This window comes from Pseudorca crassidens, chromosome 2, assembly GCF_039906515.1.
Source record: "Pseudorca crassidens isolate mPseCra1 chromosome 2, mPseCra1.hap1, whole genome shotgun sequence".
Taxonomy (NCBI): Eukaryota; Metazoa; Chordata; class Mammalia; order Artiodactyla; family Delphinidae; genus Pseudorca; species Pseudorca crassidens.
The window spans coordinates 25,683,758-25,702,500 of record NC_090297.1 but is presented as its reverse complement, the minus strand read 5'-3'; the positions used below and the strand labels follow the sequence as shown (position 1 = coordinate 25,702,500).

Here is an 18,743-nt window from a genome sequence, read left to right as displayed (position 1 = left end):
CGGGGTCCCTCGAGGTCCCCAACCCCACACCCTGACCCCCTCCCGGGCCGGTCTGGCGGGGCAAGCGCTCTCCTGAGGCTGCGGAGCCACCTTCCTCCACTGCCCCCCCGCCCCGCCCCGCCCAAACCGGGACCCTCGGAAGGGAAGGGTGGAGAGAAAGAAGGTTCGGGAAGACCTCAGGGGGATTGGTTTTGGAGACGCCGACCCCTCCCCATACCTCCCCCCACACCCTCCGCTGGTGGCGGGAGGGGCGGCATCTCCCCGCCCCCGGGCCTAGCGGCCCGCTCCCTCCTCCCGCGGCGGGAGCCTGGGCCAAGTGGGCGCGCCCGGCCCGGGGCCGGCGGGATCCGGTGTCGGCTGCAGCTGGCAGTGCGGCGGACGGGCGCGGGCTGCCCAGGGGGCCAGCTATTAATACCGCGGCCGCCCAGCCCGGGTCGCGCAGCCATGGCCAGCCCGGAGCCCCGGCGCGGCGGGGACGGCGCCGCCGAGGCCGCGAGGTAGGAAAGGACCGTCCCGGGGCCGCGTCGCCGCCCCCTGGGGAAGGGGTGCTGGACGGATCCCCACCCCCCGCGAGCGCCTTTCGCCGGGCGGGGGCGGGGGTCCAGCCTGGGTGGGGCACGGGGCGGAGCCACCCGCGAAGGGAGATCGGGGCGTCTCGTCCCGGCCTGGCATCTCCGGTTGTCTGGGACTTTTTATAATTACCCCTCCCCCTCCCACGGGCGGTGCGAGGATTAACCGCTTCACACTAGCGGGCACCAACCGTGAGATGCCATTCGGCCCCCAGTGGCCAAAGACGCTACCCGTTTTCTTTCGTTGCTCACCCCAAATGCAGCTGGAGATGGAAGCCTCCAGTTGCTGAATTTGCCGTGTGGAAGAGACTTCGCGCAAGGTTGGGCGGCTGCCAGCTTGGAGTTGAGAGTGTTCAAGCAGCTGGTTCTCTCTGGTCTGGGGCTTGGGGTGGTGTTAGACGGGGCGGGGTTGGGGGGAGAATCTACTGTCCCAGACCAGCAAGAGGGCCTTGGTTGGCAGGGGCCCTGGAGGGGAGGCCCTCTCCAACATTCAACGGTCAGCTCCACCACTGGTTAGCGGGGAAGGGACCTGTGGCTGAAGGATTTGGGGCGAGTAGGGAGCATTTCTGCCCCAGGGCAGCCTGTAGCCCTGGACTTCCTCTTGTACCAAGAGGTAGAGGTGCAAACACACACATACCTGACACCCCTCCCCTGTCACCAAGGGCACAAAGCTGAGCCTTGTTTTACATGTGCACTCACCTGTACACACATAGGGGTACACACAGAGTCACACACCAACTCATGCCTGCACAGTATCACAAACACTCCCAGTCACATCCCTGATGGGTTGGGAGCTGATGGAATCCTCTAGGGACAGGGACAAAGTGGCAGAGAGGGAGGCTGCTTGGAGCCCAAGGAAACCTGAGGTCAGGGGCCTCAGTTAAGCTGGCCCCTTTGCCCCTAGGCCTCCCATAATCTACTTTTCCCCAGCTCCTTAGAGAGAGACAGCAGTGTGAGGGCAGCACCTAGCAGAGGCCTGGCACTGTGGATGGGGTGACTGAGTGGTGTGTGGTAACAGCACTGCCTGCAAGTCAGGAGACCTGGAATCTACTTCCAGCTTTGCCACTCGACCTTGGGCAAGTTTCCTCCCTGGAGCTCAGTTGGTTGCTGCCTGCCTACCTTCTACAGAGCCCCACCCTGGGATATAGAGAGAATAACTGTACTTGTTGTTAGGAAATGGACCATCAGGGGAGACAGATACATGCTCTTCTGTAACACAAAGCACTTAGTTCAAAGATGAGCTGCCTACAAAGTGCCTTGAGAACACAAGAATGGGAGTTGTCTGGGAAATGCTTAACAGAGGAGGTGGAGTTTGAGCAGGCTTTGAAGGATGAGTAGAAATTTGTTAGGTAAATAGATATAAATATATTTTGAATGCTAGGGCCGAGCTCTGTACCTGCCGTAGTTGTTTTACCTCTTTCAGATCTTATGCCTGTTCTAAGACGAGAGTGGTAAAAAGGAGCTCCGGCTCTGGAGCCAGACTGCCGGCCTTCGCCAGGCTCCACCACGTACGAGTTGTAGAACTTTGAGTGAGTTCTTTACTCTGTGCTTTGGTTTCCTAATCTATAAAGTGGGGATAATGGACGAGCATCAGATAAATGAGTATTTATGGGAAACGCTTAGAATACTTCCTTGAACACAATTACGTTATTCCAGGGTGGAGTACTCAGCTGGAGCATGATGTGAGGGCCGTCTGCTGGCAAAGCAGGGACTCTGTTGAGGATCCGGGTGGGTCTGGCTAGCTGAGCAGGTGCATCCTTCCTGGCATTAGGAACTCTACTTTTCCAGGTAGTGTAGGACTGTTCTCTAGTCATGTGGTATACAATGAACTGTATTTTCTCAGCTGGACCCTTTAGACATTGTGGGGTAGGAGTAGGAGGTAGAAAAGTTAACGCATGTTACGAGTTGTCAAGCATTGGGTGGGCTATGGGTAGTAATGTGAGATGAGGCTGAAGAGGTATGTTGAGGTCACATCTTTAAGGGCCTTAAATCTATGCTAAGCAGTTGGCTATATATGGTGAAGAGGAGCAAGATAGTTTGCTTTATATTATAGCAAGCTGCAGCACTGTCAAGAACAGACTGGGATGAGAAGGAAGAAGGCTTATGGGAAGGCTGGTACGAAAGTGCGGGTGAGGGATGATGACTTGGACGAGGGTCCTGGCAATGGGGTGAAGAGGGAGATAGAGACTGGAGACTTTCTGAGATAGAAACGTCAGTTCTTAGTGAGTTGGCTGTTTAAAGACCACTTGTCTATCAACAGAGGGATGGATAAAGAAGATGTGGTACATATATATAATGGAATATTACTCAGCCATAAAAAAGAATGAAATAATGCCATTTGCAGCAATATGGATGGACCTAGAGACTGTCATACTGAGTGAAGTTAAGTCAGACAGAGAAAGACAAATATCATATAATATCACTTATATGTGGAATCTAAAAAAAAAAAAAAAGGTACAGGGACTTCCCTGGTGGTCCAGTGGGTAAGACTCCACGCTCCCAATACAGGGGACCTGGGTTTGATCCCTGGTCAGGGAACTAGATCCCACATGCATGCTGCAACTAAGAAAACTGCATGCCGCAACTAAAGATCCCACATTGCTGCAGTTAAGACCCAGCACAGCCAAAATAAATAAGAAGAAGAAATAAATAAATATTTTAAAAAATTGTACAAATGAACTTATTTACAAAACAGAAATAGAGTCACAGATATAAAACACAAAGTTATGGTTACCAGGGGGGAAAGGGGAGGAAGAGATAAATTGGGAGATTGGGATTGACGTATACACAGTACTATATATACAATAGATAACTAATAAGGACTTACTGCACAGCACAGGGAACTCTACTCAATACTCTGTAATGACCTATACGGGAAAAGAATCTAGAAGATTAGAGTGGATACATGTATATGTATAACTGATTCACTTTGCTGTACAGCAGAAACTAACACAACATTGTAAATCAACTGTACTCCAATTAAAAAACAAAAAAAAAGACTGCTTGTCTCATCAGCCTGGTGTATGGTGATATATTTCTCTGAGCTGGAAAATACAGGTGTAACAAGCTCAGGGAGAAGGATAATTTGGTGGCAGTTGAGTTTGAGGTGCCAAGTAACATCAGATGAAGATATCTAAAAAAGCACTCCAGGGCTTCCCTGGTGGCACAGTGGTTAAGAATCCGCCTGCCAATGCAGGGGACACGGGTTCGAGCCCTGGTCCGGGAAGATCCCACATGCCGTGGAGCAACTAAGCCTGTGCGCCACAACTACTGAGCCTGTGCTCTAGAGCCTGCGAGCCACAACTACTGAAGCCTGCACACCTAGAGCCCGTGCTCCGCAACAAGAGAAGCCACCGCAATGAGAAGCCCATGTACCACAGCGAAGAGTAGCCCACACTCGCCCCAACTAGAGAAAGCCCGCGCCCAGCAACAAAGACCCAACTCAGCCAAAAATAAATAAATACATGCATTTATACAAAACAAAAAAAGCACTCCATCTCTGGTAAAGTGAAATGAATGGACTAGGTGATTGTTGAGTTGTCATTAAGTTTTAGGTTTTGGTGCAGGTGCTGGGGTTGAATGAGGCCAGTGATGTTTGGGGCCTGGTGAAGACACACTTTTGTGGTTTCCAGAGGGCCATCAGGAGATACAAAAGGGAAGCCAGGGATTCCTGGGGTGTAGAGAGGAGGACTGAGAAGACGATTTAGAATAAAAGTAGTCTTTATTAGGAACTTGGAGCTGAGAAATAGAGCTGAAAACCTGGACACAAGTAAGCCTTTTCAAGACAAATCAAATTCTTTGTTTGATATGTGAGGCTTTTCATTTATACTTTATATCTTAAAAAAGAAAAGTTTATTGAAAGCTACACTCAAATCTAGTCTGTTTTGTAAGTGGTGCACTCTGAGTATCTGAGTTTCCTTGAGCAAATTACTTAATCTCTTTGACCTCCATTTCCTGATCTGTAAAATGGGAATAATAAATGTAACCACCTCATAGAATTGTTATGAGGATTAAATGAATCGATATATGTAAAACATTTAGAACAGGGCCTGGTGTATATAAGACCTTTAAAAGTATAATTTATTATTATTTCCATGGTATTTTATATTTTCAAAGAATTGCTCAGAGATCCAAGGCAGGTAAGATGCATTTGAAACAGGAAAGACCAAAGCCACTTGAGGGCCAAAGCAGCAGGAGAGCATTCCTCCACAGGAACTGAGTAAGCTAGCAGGCAACGGGCAGCTGGGTTAAGGGGCTCATCTGTTAGAATCACAGAATCTGAATTCAAGAGCATTGACAGGCTAGAAGGATGGGCCAATTCCAACAAGATGAAGTTTTATAGGAACAAGAGATGTTGTTTAAAAGCACTTGGTGTGAAAAAGTCTTCAGGATTTTAGTCAAACTCAGCATTTATCCAGAATATGATGGAGCTGCCCTATATGCTAAGGGTGTCTTGACTGCAACAATAGGAGTATAGTGTCCAGAGAATCACTGCTCAGAGTACACCTGGGTATTGCTTCCTATACCCATCCCCAAGGGATAGCGAGCCTGTCAACTTGGAGCCTGTCAGAAAGAAGTGACCCAAATGAGGTGGGTACTGGAAACCTTGGCATGCATGGAATAATTGAAGGATAAATCAGTTCTCTTTAAGTGTTCAAAGAACTTACATGGAAGAGAAATTAGATTTGTCTGATTCTAGAAAGAAGAATCAAACCCAGGGAAAAATTGCAGGGAAGGTTTTACCTCAACACTAGAATTTTCTTATGACGGTGGAACATATAGTAGCTCAGGTGTGAGTTTCCAGTCCTTGAAGGTATGTAAGCAGAGACTCGACACTGACATCATGGGGATGGTGTCAGATCTAAGCAATGGGCTGTGTCGGGGTGGATCAATGGAGGGAAGGGGCAGACATGTGCTCTCTGAGATGTGAGAATTTGATATAAATTAGGCCTGTGTCCTACTGGCTCCAGTCACAAACCATCCCAGGACTGTGGCTGCCCTCTCACCTTGTCATTTCTCTTGCAGGAACACAAGAGCAGAGGCCACTTCTCTGCAAGAGGAGAACTCTGAATCCCCGTATGAGGTGGGGACCTGGAACCCAGAAGTTACTCTGTCTTTGGAAGGGACCTTGAACTTAGAGGATATTCTCTACCCGGGGGACACAGGTGACTTTGATGTGGCTATGTGTGTGGAAGAGACCGAGAAGCCTGAGGAGACGCTGCATATTGAGGAGACCAGGACGCCTGATGAGGCCCTGTATGTGGAGGAGCCAGGAAAGCCAGAGGAGATGCTATATGTGGAAGAGCCCGTGAAGCCGGGGAAGACTACAAGCCCAGAGCAGATGGTTTATGGGGGAAAGACTGTCCCGAGCGAGGAGAAACCTAACCCCGAGGAGAGCCTCAGAGCTGGGCCGAGTCCCAGCACAGAGGGGAGCCTGAGCACAGAGGACCTGGAATTGCTGGAGGGGCGTTTCCAGCAGTGTGTCCAAGCCGTGGCCCAGCTGGAAGAGGAGAGGGATCAGCTCATCCATGAGCTTGTGTTGCTCCGGGAACCAGCCCTGCAGGAGGTGCAACAGGTCCACCACGACATCCTGGCTGCCTACAAACTGCACGCCCAGGCAGAGCTGGAGAGGGATGGTCTGAGGGAGGAGATCCGACTGGTCAAGCAGAAGCTGTTCAAGGTGACGAAGGAATGTGTGTCCTACCAATATCAGCTGGAGTGCCGCCGGCAGGACGTGGCCCAGTTTGCCGAGTTCCGGGAAGTGCTGACCGCCCAGGCAGCCCAGCTCTCGGAGGAATTAGCCCAGCTTCGGGATGCCTATCAGAAGCAAAAGGAGCAGTTACGGCAACAACTAGAAGCACCTCCAAGCCAGAGGGATGGGCACTTTCTCCAGGAGAGCCGGCAGCTCTCTGCCCAGTTCGAGAACCTCATGGCGGAGAGCCGCCAGGGCCTGGAGCAGGAGTATGAGCCTCAGCTGCTGCGGCTCCTAGAGAAGAAAGAAGCTGCGGCCAGAGCTCTGCAGAAAACCCAGGCCGAGATCCAGGAGATGAAGGAGGCTCTGCGACCCCTGCAAGCAGAGGCCCTTCAGCTCCAGCTGCAAAACAGGAATCTGGAGGACCAGACCACCCTTGTGAGGCAAAAACGAGACGAGGATGTGCAGCAGTACAGGGTAGGCCCACTTGGCATGAAAGGAAGTACAGTCTTTTAGCCTGGGGAGGAAAAGGGGATCGGGGCCAAATGTCTTTGGGCTGAAGGATACTAGCATATGTAGGAAGAACAATTTGTTCCTTGGGCCATTCACTCACTTCTTTACGCCATTTTGCATTTCATTCATTCAGGCCTGTGCTAGGGCTGAAAGTTATCTTGCACTCTTAATTTACACAGCACTTTTACACCAATTATCTCACTTGATCTTCATTAATCCTCCAAGTCAACTATTATCATTTTTCATAGATGAGGAAACTGAGGCCCAGTGAGTTGGAGTAATTTGAACTCTAGTCTGACCACCCCCAAATATTTCAGTGCTCTTTCCACAGCACAAGTTTCCAATTCTAAGTGAATCACACTTGGGTTTATATAGAGCAGGAGGGAATGAGGCTAGGTAGTATTCATTCTCTCCCCTCTCCCATATTCACCCTCAAGCCCCACCTATCTGATCTCTGCCTTGAAGTTTTTCCAGTCTTAAAAAACTGGGATGAAATCTATAAATCTCAATTCCTCGTTTTCCTTTTTTGTGCATTTGTCACCATTTCACTTGTATTCAAGCTATTTCTGATCGTGAGCCAGTTCTAATCCCTTTTAGAACAGAGTGGGAGATGAACACTAAGTGCATAAACAAGTCTCTCTCCCCCACAGACTGTGAGCTTTCGGAAGGTAGGGAGTATGTTTTACTTATCTCTGCCACCAGGCTCAGAGTATGCATCAGTTAAGCGCTGACTTAAGAGCTGCTGGGTACCATGAGAAGACCACAGTGTGGTGCTTTTCAGAGCAGTACTTTTTTTTGGAACCCCCCTTTTTTGGATGAACTTAATCTTATGCCCTGCCAGAGATTTTGACGTATCCTTAAGGGAACATGTCCTCTGTTGAAAATGGCTGCATTTACTTCACTGAAGATTTTGTCAAGCTTTCTGTAGTTGTATTATGAAAACGGTGGGGTTTTTTTGGTCATAATATTGAACGTTTTCAAACTATACATATATGCACTCCCCTCACTCACCCAACACTGCCCGCCGCCTTCACTGCACTGCTTTTTTACTGGGTCACAATCTAGTGAAAGGGCACTAATTATCCTTGCATAAATAAATACTAACCTTAACAGCTTACACTCAATCAAATGTTACATTAACAATTGTAACCCAGGGTAGGAAGTAACGTGATTTAAGAGAGGTACAAATAAGAATGCTATGGGATAATAGTCGTGGATTAAATCAGAGAACCCATAACGGAAGACAATGTTATTTGAGCTAAGTGTTGAAGTACAGGTAAGATCTAGAGCAGTGCTGTCCAACAGAAATATAACACAAGCCACATATATAATTTGAAATTTTCTAATAACCACATAAAAAAAGAAATAGGTGAAGGTAATTTTAATATATTTTATTTAATCTAATAGATCTAAAATATAATTTGTAACTTGGCTGCATGTGAAAGGTGAAAAACTGAGAGGTGAGTTGAACCTGTAAAGGTAAATCGGGGCAGATCACATTGGATTTTGAAATCCAAACTAGGGAGTTTGGACTTTATTCAGTGGTCAGTTGCATCCATAAAGGTTTTTTTATTTTTAAGAGCTTCTTTTTATTTTATTATTTATTCATTAAAATTTATTTTTGGCTGTGTTGGGTCTTCGTTGCTGTGCGTGGGCTTTCTCTAGTTGTGTTGAGCAGGGGCTACTCTTTGTTGTGGTGTGCAGGCTTTTCATTGTGGTGGCTTCTCTTGTTGCAGAGCGTGGGCTCTAGGCACGCAAGCTTCAGTAGTTGTGGCACACAGGCTCAGTAGTTGTGGCACAAGGGCTTAGTTGATCCGCCGCATGTGGGATCTTCCCGGACCAGGGCTTGAACCCGTGTCCCCTGCATTGGCAGGCGGATTCTTAACCACTGCGCCACCAGGGAAGCCCCCATAAAGGTATTTAATCAAGGGATTAACATGATCGTTGCTCTCCTTTTAGAAACAGTATTGGTGGCAGTGTGTAAAATGGGCTAGAGACCCAAAGGCAAGGAGACTAATTAGGAAGCTACTATTGGTAAAAGGAAACAATGGTAGCAGGAATAAAAGGAAGGGGAAGGATACAAGAACAAATGTAGAATAAACTTGGCTACAGAATGAGTGGGGCAGAGAGGTGAGAAGTCAAAGAGGATGCTTAGATTTCAGGCAAGACTAACTAGGATGGTGGTGCTCTAAGTAAGGAATCTTCAGGATTAGAATTTTCTAACATAGTGCTAGAGTTGTAGAACTTTTTCCCCAGTGATTTTCGTCACTGTACTGGATTTGTTTCAGATTTGATGATCTGTGCACCTTTCCAAAGATCATTCTATAGAAAACAATCTTGATGGGTGTCTCCTATCGCCATACCATAATTAAAGTAGGAATAAAGGTATGAAAGAGCTAATTCTTCTCTTTCTTTTCTTTTTTAAAAATTTATTTATTTTAGGCCGCGTTGGGTCTTCGTTGCTGTGCGCGGGCTTCCTCTAGTTGCGGCGAGCACAGGCTACTCTTCGTAGCAGTGCGCGGACTTCTCACTGCAGTGGCTTCTCTTGTTGTGGAGCACACACACGTGGGCTTCAGTAGTTGTGGCTCGCGGGCTCTAGAGCGCAGGCTCAGTAGTTGTGGCGCACAGGCTTAGTTGCTCTGCGGCATGTGGGACCTTCCCGGACCAGGGCTCAAACCCGTATCTCCTGCATTGGCAGGCGGATTCTTAACCACTGCGCCACCAGGGAAGTCCCAATTCTTCTTTCTGAAATGGCTTCTTCCTAAACTGTTTGCCAAAGGCCATGTATGGCATCTGATTACTTTTCAAGGGTACGCTTCACTCTTATGACTATAAACTTTGCCTCTTTCATCACCATCATCCATTCATTTGACAAATATCTTCTAAGTGCCTATTTTCTATGGGCCAGGCAATGAGCTATGTGCTGGCAAGGGATGAGACGCTGTGGTGTAGGGTGGAGGTGGGGGGCAGCCCCTGTCCTCAAAAAGTTGATAGTCCAATTAAAATATAATAATAATAATAAATAAAATGAACAAAAAATACAAAAAATAAAAATTAAACAGAAAAAGAAAAGAAGAAATAAAAGTTTATAGTCCAGGAAGGATGCAAGATAAAATTTCATAAAATCTAATACACTTGATTGTAAGATGCATCCTGATCAAAGTAAGATGTTAAAGTGTGAGTTTTAGAATCAATGAAATAATTAATATGCTTCAGTGTGATAGACTATGTAATAGTTGTAGGAATAAAGCATTGTACTGAAGCAGGTATAATTACACCTGGGGAGAAAAGGGGGAAATTTCATTAGAGGATTAACAATAGCTAGCATGTACGTGAAGTTCTTTACATGTAATAATTCATTTAATTCTTACATCTGAGATAGGTATAACTGCTGTCACCATTTGAAAAACAAGAAAACAGGTGAGTCAGAGAAGTCATCTGTCCAGGGTTACACAGCTAGGAAGTGATGAAGGAAGGATGTAACCCTGTGCCATCTAGTTCAAGTCCACACTCAACTACTGCAGGGTGTTTGAGCTGAGCCTTAAAGAATGAATTCACTGTGTAGACAAGGGAAGGGTATTCTAGGCAGAGGGAACAGCTTATACAAAAGCATGAAAACACAGACGCTGTTATGGGAAGTGAGAAGCTCAGCGTGGCTGGAACATAAGGAATGTGAGAAATAGAGAGATGAGGCTGGAGAGGTAGATTGGGACCAGATTGCAAAGGGCTTTATGTATTCTTTTTTTTTGCGGTACGCGGGCCTCTCACTGTTGTGGCCTCTCCCGTTGCGGAGCACAGGCTCCGGACGCGCAGGCTCAGCGGCCATGGCTCACGGGCCCAGCCGCTCCGCGGCATGTGGGATTTTCCTGGACCGGGGCACGAACCCATGTCCCCTGCATTGGCAGGCCGACTCTCAACCACTGCGCCACCAGGGAAGCCCGGCTTTATGTATTCTTTAGGTCAGTGGTTTTCCTAAAAAGGTTTTCTTCAAAGCCACAGACCCTTTCCCCAAAACAATTTTATATGGAATGCCAACATGTAAAACAAGTAAAAGTAGAGCTACTTTCTAACTAAAGAGTGACAAGGTCACTCCAGCATGGCCTCCTCCTGTGGTTTCCTGGAAAACAGTTTGAAGACCATTTAAGAGCCTATCTATTATCTATCTATCTATTATCTACCTATCATCTATCTTTCATCTATTTATCTATCATCTATCTATCTACCTATCACCTATCATTTGTCTACCTATCATCTATCAATCTATCTATCTATCATCTATCATCTATCTTTCATCTGTCATCTATCTTTCATCTATCATCTACCTATCATCTGTTATCTATCATCTATCTTTCATCTATCATCTATCTATTATCTATCATCTATCAATCATCTATCATCTATGTCTACCTTTATATCTATCTATATGAAGGCAATAAAGCAATTAAGAGTATGAGCTGTAAGTCAGTGGCAAATCCTGGCTCTACCACTTACTAACTGGGAAACTTTGGACAAATGACTTAACCTCTGTGGTTCAGCTTCCTCACATGTAAAATGGGATTAATAGGGCTGTTGCAAGGAATGAACTAGTTAATATCTGTAAAGTGCTGCTAATGGTGCCTGCCACGTAGTTACGTACTCTAAGTGGCAGTGTGGAGGGTAGATTGAAAGAGCCTGGAAACACCACTTAGAGGAGAGATGAGAGATGTGAAGTTAAATGGGTAGCATTTGGTGACTGGTTGCAGTGGGCAGGGTGAGGAATTTGCTGAGAATGATCTCAAAGTTTTTAGCTTGAAATTGGTAGACTTCTAATGCCAAAAGATGGAATATGCTTACTATCTGCATGCTTCACCTCAATAAGCATTATGTGTAGGGTGCCGGACATACTAAGAACCAGGAACCTACAATCTGGTTGGGAGTTAGACATGAATAAAAAAAAAATTCAATATAAGGGAACAGATGCTATCTAGGTGACAGAAATGGCAGGAGTAAAGGCACAGAAATCTGACTTGTTCAGACTAGAGCAGCACTCTCCAACAGAAGTATCATGCAAGCCACAGATGTCATTTAAAAATTTCTAGGGGAACTTCCCTAGCGGTCCAGTGGTTAAGCCTCTGCGTTTCCAATGCAGGGGGCGTGGGTTCAATCTCTGGCTGAGGAACTAAGATCCCACACGCCACACAGCGTGGCCAAAAAAAGAAAAAAAATTCTAGTAGCCACATTAAAAAAAAATTAAGAAACAGGTGAAAATAATACATTTAACCCAGCATAGCAAAAATATTACCACTATAATATGTAATCAACATTAAAATTTGATATATATATATATATATATACACACACATATATATATATTTGGTGTCAAGTCTTAGAAATCTGCTATGTATCTTACACTCACAGCACATCGCTGTTCAGACTAGCCATATTTCAAGTACTCAATAGCCACATGTGGCTAGTGACTTCCATACTGGACAGTGCAGACTACAGGAATAATGGAGGTTCTAGTTAGAAGTAAGGGTCCAACTAGCAGGAGTCTGAATGCCAGACTAAAGAAAATGGAAAGCCTATGAAAGATTGAGATGATGAAGCAGGTTTGTTTTGTTTTGTTGTTTTAGTTTTTTTTTTGGTCACGCCATGCGGCATGTGGGATCTTAGCTCCCCAACCAGGGATCGAACCCGTGCCCCCTGCAGTGGAAGCATGGAGTCTTAACCCCTGGACCGCCAGGGAAGTCCCAATAAAGCAGTTTTTAAAGTTAACCCAGTGGTGCTACCCAGGATTAAGAATGGAGATTGTCCTTAATTTCTGTCACTGTACAATACTTCCTTCATTCTGTGACAGTTTCTCCCTGTCAAGAGCTTATCAGTGATGGTGCAGACAGCCTTCACAAGCAGGTCTTTTGTATATCCAGCAAACAACAGGTTTGCTAGATGGTGAGGCTTGGGAAACTGGGGCACAGAGGTATGCAGATGCTTTTCTTTAGATAACATGCTCTTAGATCGTAAGGCTACATCTCTGTGTGGTATCAAAGCATGGCTAGGCACTAAAAAAAAGACCTTTGACAATGTTGATGAAAGTTGAGATTCAGCCAGAGTATCAAAACACTGCAGATTGACAGGCCACAAGTATATTAAGGGTGACTCAGTGAACAAATTATTTAGATCCTTCTAATGACAGTATGCACCTAAACCGGATTCCTATTGTATTATTCTTCAAAATCTGAGGTAAAGTCATTGCTCCTTAAAGATGTGCCTTCCAATTTCAACGCTCTCTTCCCTTCCCAGCTACCCCATGGATCCTGAGGATCCATGTCAGCTAGCAACCAAGGCACAGACTGATTTGCTGACATCTTCATTCGTCAGGCATTAATCCTAGGCAGACACAATTTACAGAATGCATCCCGCCTGGTTTTGGCAGAATGGGAAATAGTTATCTGAAGACCCCTGAGGGCCTCCAGGGCATAGCGCCTTCATCTTCCAACTTTAGAACGAATTGTCCTGATGTAATAAGCAAAGGATATAGGAAATTAACAACTCTGATACCCTCACTAATAAAGCATCTATCTGCATGCCATGTTGTGGCAAGTACTAAGTAAAGATATCTCTGACTTCAAGGAGATTCAAATATAATATTCAAGAATAATTGCTTAGGGCTTCCCTGGTGGCGCAGTGGTTGAGTCCGCCTGCCGATGCAGGGGACGCTGGTTCGTGCCCCGGTCCGGGAAGATCCCACAGGCCACGGAGTGGCTGGGCCCGTGAGCCATGGCCGCTGAGCCTGTGCATCTGGAGCCTGTGCTCTGCAATGGGAGAGGCCGCAACAGTGAGAAGCCCGCGTACCGCAAAAAAAAAAATAAATGTAGTGATTTAAAAAAAAGAATAATTGCTTACACAAAGACTTGGTTTCTTTCAACTTAAATTGCTGAAGTTGTTGGGCATTATAAAGACTACTGATTATTAACGGAAACAAACTTGTACATAGAGCAAGGGGTCTATAAAATTCTTAGTTCACCACTAGATAATCAAAATCCTCCCTGACACTTTTTTAACTTATTTTTGGCTGCGTTGGGTCTTTGTTGCTGACTTCGTTGCTGGCTTTCTCTAGTTGCAGAGAGTGGGGGCTACTCTTCATTGCGGTGGGCAGGCTTATTGTGGTGGCTTCTCTTGTTGCGGAGCACGGGCTCTAGGTGCACAGGCTCAGGAGTTGTGGCACACGGGCTCAGTAGTTGTGGCTCACGGGCTCTAGAGTGCAGGCTCAGTAGTTGTGGCGCACAGGCTTAGTTGCTCCGTGGCAAGTGGGATCTTCCCGGACCAGGGCAGGCATATCATCAACCACTGCGCCTCCAGGGAAGCCCCCGACACTTCTTAAAATTGGGAAACAAAAAAGTCCCTCTGAAAAGTCCCTCTGTCCACCCTTTGCAGGATTTTAAGATGTAAGCTGTGGTTAACAGACAAGACTCCTTTCAGAACAGTATCACTGTCAAAAACAGTATCACTGTCAAAACACAAATTCTCTGAATCTATTTCTCAACCTCAATACTGCTATGGAGATTAAACAATGTGTAAGGAAATATACTATTATGGACAATGTCAGGTTTTTGTTGTTTGGTGCATTAGAAATGTTCTTGGTCCTCACGCAGGAACAGCTGGAGGAAATGGAAGAACAACAGAGGCAGCTAAGAAGCGGGGTGCAACTCCAGCAACAGAAGAACAAAGAGATGGAGCAGCTAAAGATCAGCCTTGCTGAAGAGCTCGCAACATACAAGTCAGTTTTTGCTGCTACCCAAATCTCAACTAACAAAGGCTGAGGGAATGGTGGGGAGGGCAGATGTTGCTCAGGAGAAATTTCTCTTGACAGTGAAAAGCAAAAAAAAAAAAAAGAAAACTGGGGGAAAATTTTTCAAATTATGCTCATCCGTGAACAGATGGAAAATGGCTCTTTTTTTTTAAACGCCTATGCTACCCAAGAGCCTGGAACAGGCTAATGCTCCCACTTCTGAGGCAGGTGGAATCCAGACACAGCCGCAACGTGATCCTTGTAGGTTATAAGAGCAGTGTCTGCATTGTTGCTGCTTTCCTAACCTAACAAGACTAGTGCCTTAAAAAAAGATTGTGTCTAATGACAAGTCAGTCATTTAGGGATAACACATACTTCCAGGTTGCCTGGTTCAAGCATTCAGGCTTCATTTGGAATGTTTCAATTTCTAGTAGGACTTAAAATATGTCCTGATTATCATCAGGAAATCCAGAACAGGATAAAACATCTACGCTCTGTGCATTCTTACTTTCCTCACCCTACGTGACCCCATATGCTATTCATAAAGTTTCCTTAGAATAGCAGAGAAGGCAGTTAGGGTACCTAATTCAAACTATGACTAAGGAGGCCAAGAAGGCTAAATTAATCTGTTAACAGTCATTTACAAAGCTGAAGAGGGTGTTGTTTGTAGACTAAAGGACATGATTATTGCTTAATTTGTGAAACAAGCAACACACCTATCCATTAAGTTCTTTACATACCAATATGTCCTCACATTCTTTATAAAGTGCTAGATTCTCTTGGATAAAGAAACTAAGGATTAAAAAAGATCAAGTTGGATACTAGATAAATATCCATAAATTTTTATTAATTTCCTAGTTAATCCTACATTTTGTATACAAATTCACAAATAACTATTATTACTGATGCTTTTCCTAAATTACTAGGATTTTTTTTTCCTTTGGCCAGCCTGCATGGCTTGCAGTTCCCCCATCAGGGATTGAACCTCGGGCGACAGCAGCGAAAGCGCTGAATCCTAACCACTAGACCATCAGGGAACTCCCATACTAGGATTTTCTTTTACCATGTTTCATCCAGGAATAACTGACTATGCCCATTGTTTGGGAGATTACTAGAACCTTGTAACCGAAGAAAATGATCTGCTAAACACCTTTGTGTGGATAAGATGAAAAGTACATGGAAAAGACAATGATTAATCCAAAGAATCGAAATTACAGAATTTCAGGCCTTGTAATACCTGTGTGTAAAGTTAACGTGGGCAGAAAAACTTTTTAGCTAGCCCCTCCCAAAATCATCCTTGATTAGATGCAAAACACACTCTAGCAATCTCTCCTCAATATGGCCTGCACTAAGCTTCAGAAATTCATTATTAAAAACTTTATACTGGGAATTCCCTAGTGGTCCAGTTAGGACTCAGCGCTTTCACTGCTGTGGGCACAGGTTCAATCCCTGGTCAGGGAACTAAGATCCCACAAGCCATGCAGCGCACCCAAACAAAAAACCCCCAAAAAACAAACAAAAAACCCCCACAAAAACTTTATACTGTATTATTTCAAGTTGCAGAAAGTTTAAACTTATCCTTTTTTCTCTCAACCTTACAGGGGCTGTTTAGAAACATATGGCCGAATCTGTAACCAAGAACCAACAAAAAAAACTTCTTAGCAAAGGATCACTGAGTACCCTTTGGACATACTTTTTTCTAAACAGAGAAGGGAGTGCCAGGGATTTGGCAAGCAGTTCACTCTGGGAAAGTTACAAATACTGGCTGACCTGTTTAAAAAGATCATAGGGCTGGCTGGAGGCAGAATACTATCAGTCAACTCTTAGCTGGATTCTATTTCATAGGCTGCTGGTACTGATTTCGATGCACTGAGAAATGGAAAAATAAGTCTCCTGTCACCCATCAACAACCCTCCACACGCACAAAGTAAAGGAAGAATGTATGGACACACCTTGCTGTATTGTGAAGAATGTATCTTACCTTCTGTTGACCCAAAAGTTTTTCAGGAACACAGGTGGAGTCAAAAAGGCAGACGATTTTCCTTATATTCAAGTTGACCCCTGAACAATGTGGCGGTTAATCTGCACATAACTTAGTTGGCCCTCGGTATCCGAGGTTCCTCCACATCCACGGACTCAACCAACCACTGCAGGTATAGTACTGTGGTATTTACTATTGAAAAGTATGTTGTAAGTGGACCTATGCAGTTCAAACCCACGTTGTTCAAGGGTCAACTGTACATGGGTTTACAATTTGAATTCTTTTGTGCCATGAATGTTAGACTTTAATTGAATTCCTTTACAAAGTTTACTTTTCTTTAAGTCTGTGCTGATTCATGTAGATTTACTCTTGTGTCATGGTAATTTTCACTATACTCTAAAAGAACTACTGGGCTTCCCTGGTGGCGCAGTGGTTGAGAGTCCGCCTGCCGATGCAGGGGACACGGGTTCGTGCCCCGGTCCGGGAAGATCCCATGTGCCGCGGAGCGGCTGGGCCCGTGAGCCATGGCCGCTGAGCCTGTGCGTCCGGAGCCTGTGCTCCGCAATGGGAGAGGCCACAACAGTGAGAGGCCCGCGTACCGCAAAAAAAAAAAAAAAAAAAAAAAAAAAAAAGAACTACTGACTTAGAATAAAGAACCAATCCAGATTTCCCCAAAGATGAGTTTGATTTTTCACCTCATGAAAATGATTCTGGGTCAGAGTGATCTACTCCGTTAAATTGGGTGGTTGAAGAACCCGGCATTTTACCTGGTTATGGCACTTGGCTCTCAAGAGCCTATTTTTCTAACCTCTAAGTACAGGCCCCAGTGAAAAAAATACTGGGGAGATTCAACCTCTCTATGAGAAAAGGTCAAACACCTTTTCCAAATTTAAATTTTGCCTTAAATTCTCTCTGCCACACTGCCTCTGACATTCTTGAAAGTTCATGTAGTTCTCCAGAGATAGACTTCAAAAAGATGTTATTTTATCAAAGACTAATCTGTGTACCTCTGATTCAGCATTTTATGTCTTTCACTTCCCCCGGGAAGGAGTAAAGCTCTTTGCTATACCTCTGGGTCTATTATATTTAATTCTGCTCTTGGTAGTCAAAGACCATAGAAAATAACTGTCACCTGAACAACTCTTCTAGACGCCAGAGACTGGTGTTTGATGGATATTATATATTAAATAAAACCCATCAGCGTGGGATTATGTAGAAAAGCAATTTATTCCATTATAAGCACTTACACAGTTAGTCATGGAGAGTAACAGGCCTGCTGGTGAAACAGGTCACCCAAAATAGAGATGGTATCAAACTAGTGGTCAAGGACTAACTCCTTTAAAAAAAAAAAAAAAGCAACTCTTATCCAGGATTAATTTAATTTTAAAAACAAATACAAGCTATTGATTCGCTCTTCTCAATTTAACTGGACAGTCTACCTGTGGTATAACTGTCAGGTAAAAACATACATCTTTACAACTTGGTGGTCCCAAGTTTTTTTTTTTTTTTAAACCATTTCACAGAAAGGAAAGAAATAATATGAAAACAGCTCAAGAAATACACTAACAAGCAAAAATATATGGGGAAAGAGGAACACATTGTTTTGACTTAACTGAAGAAACTGAGAGGAGACTGGTCTGTGTAAGAAAATGTGTATCCTGGCAAGTTCCGTGTGAAGATTTTAGAGCAGGAATTTATATGACTTGAATCTCCCCTATTTCCTGAATAAAAATGACATCTTGTAGTATTTATACTTCATGGCTCAGACACCTACCTCACTTGGCTCTATTTCTTACTCACTCTAGCATTTACTTAAATGAGTCAGAAAAACTTGGGGATATAGCATAAGAAGAAAAATAACCACTCACAATATTCCCCTTTTTGTGGCTACTTTAGACCTCTGTTACTAGAAAATTCCTGAAGAAAATTTAAATATAAGTCTGTGGCTTTCCTGAATCAAGAAGCCTCCAGTTAATATTTAGAAAACACCTTCTGTTTGGACTAATAACATTGTTGATAGAACTTATTATAGAGGGATAACCAAAGTCTGTGTCTCAAAACCAGTGTTAAATCAATCTCAGGGTTGAGAAGAAAAGGGGAGTCTAAAATCACAAGAAGTGCAGACATTCTCTAGGATCCTTGTCCTTCTGGATCCACGCTTCCTTCAGGGTCTTCGTCATTATAAATGTTCTCTGCCTGCCAAAAACAAGAAAAAGAGAA

General features: G+C 44.7%; 2 protein-coding genes across 4 annotated transcripts in view; one reads left to right on the top strand and one right to left on the bottom strand.

The window, feature by feature from the left end:
• The window catches only part of SYNC (syncoilin, intermediate filament protein), an 18,369-nt gene extending 93 nt beyond the window's left edge, over nt 1-18,276 (top strand). The window contains exons 1-5 of one of the 3 annotated variants that reach the window (XM_067725304.1): nt 1-497; nt 1,993-2,098; nt 5,595-6,738; nt 14,406-14,530; nt 16,144-18,276. The exon at nt 1-497 is cut by the window's left edge and continues 87 nt beyond it. In XM_067725304.1, the coding sequence (XP_067581405.1) occupies nt 5,752-6,738; nt 14,406-14,530; nt 16,144-16,204 (1,173 nt within the window). In that variant the 5' untranslated portion in view covers nt 1-497; nt 1,993-2,098; nt 5,595-5,751 and the 3' untranslated portion in view covers nt 16,205-18,276. Of the gene's footprint in view, nt 498-1,992; nt 2,099-5,594; nt 6,739-14,405; nt 14,539-14,722 lie in introns of all 3 variants that reach the window. The other 2 variants (XM_067725305.1, XM_067725303.1) reach the window with 2 other exon arrangements.
• Nucleotides 17,732-18,743, bottom strand: part of RBBP4 (RB binding protein 4, chromatin remodeling factor) — a 17,798-nt gene continuing 16,786 nt past the window's right edge. The window contains exon 12 of the mRNA XM_067725306.1: nt 17,732-18,719. Within this exon, the coding sequence (XP_067581407.1) occupies nt 18,654-18,719 (66 nt within the window). The 3' untranslated portion in view covers nt 17,732-18,653. The remainder of the gene's footprint in view (nt 18,720-18,743) is intronic.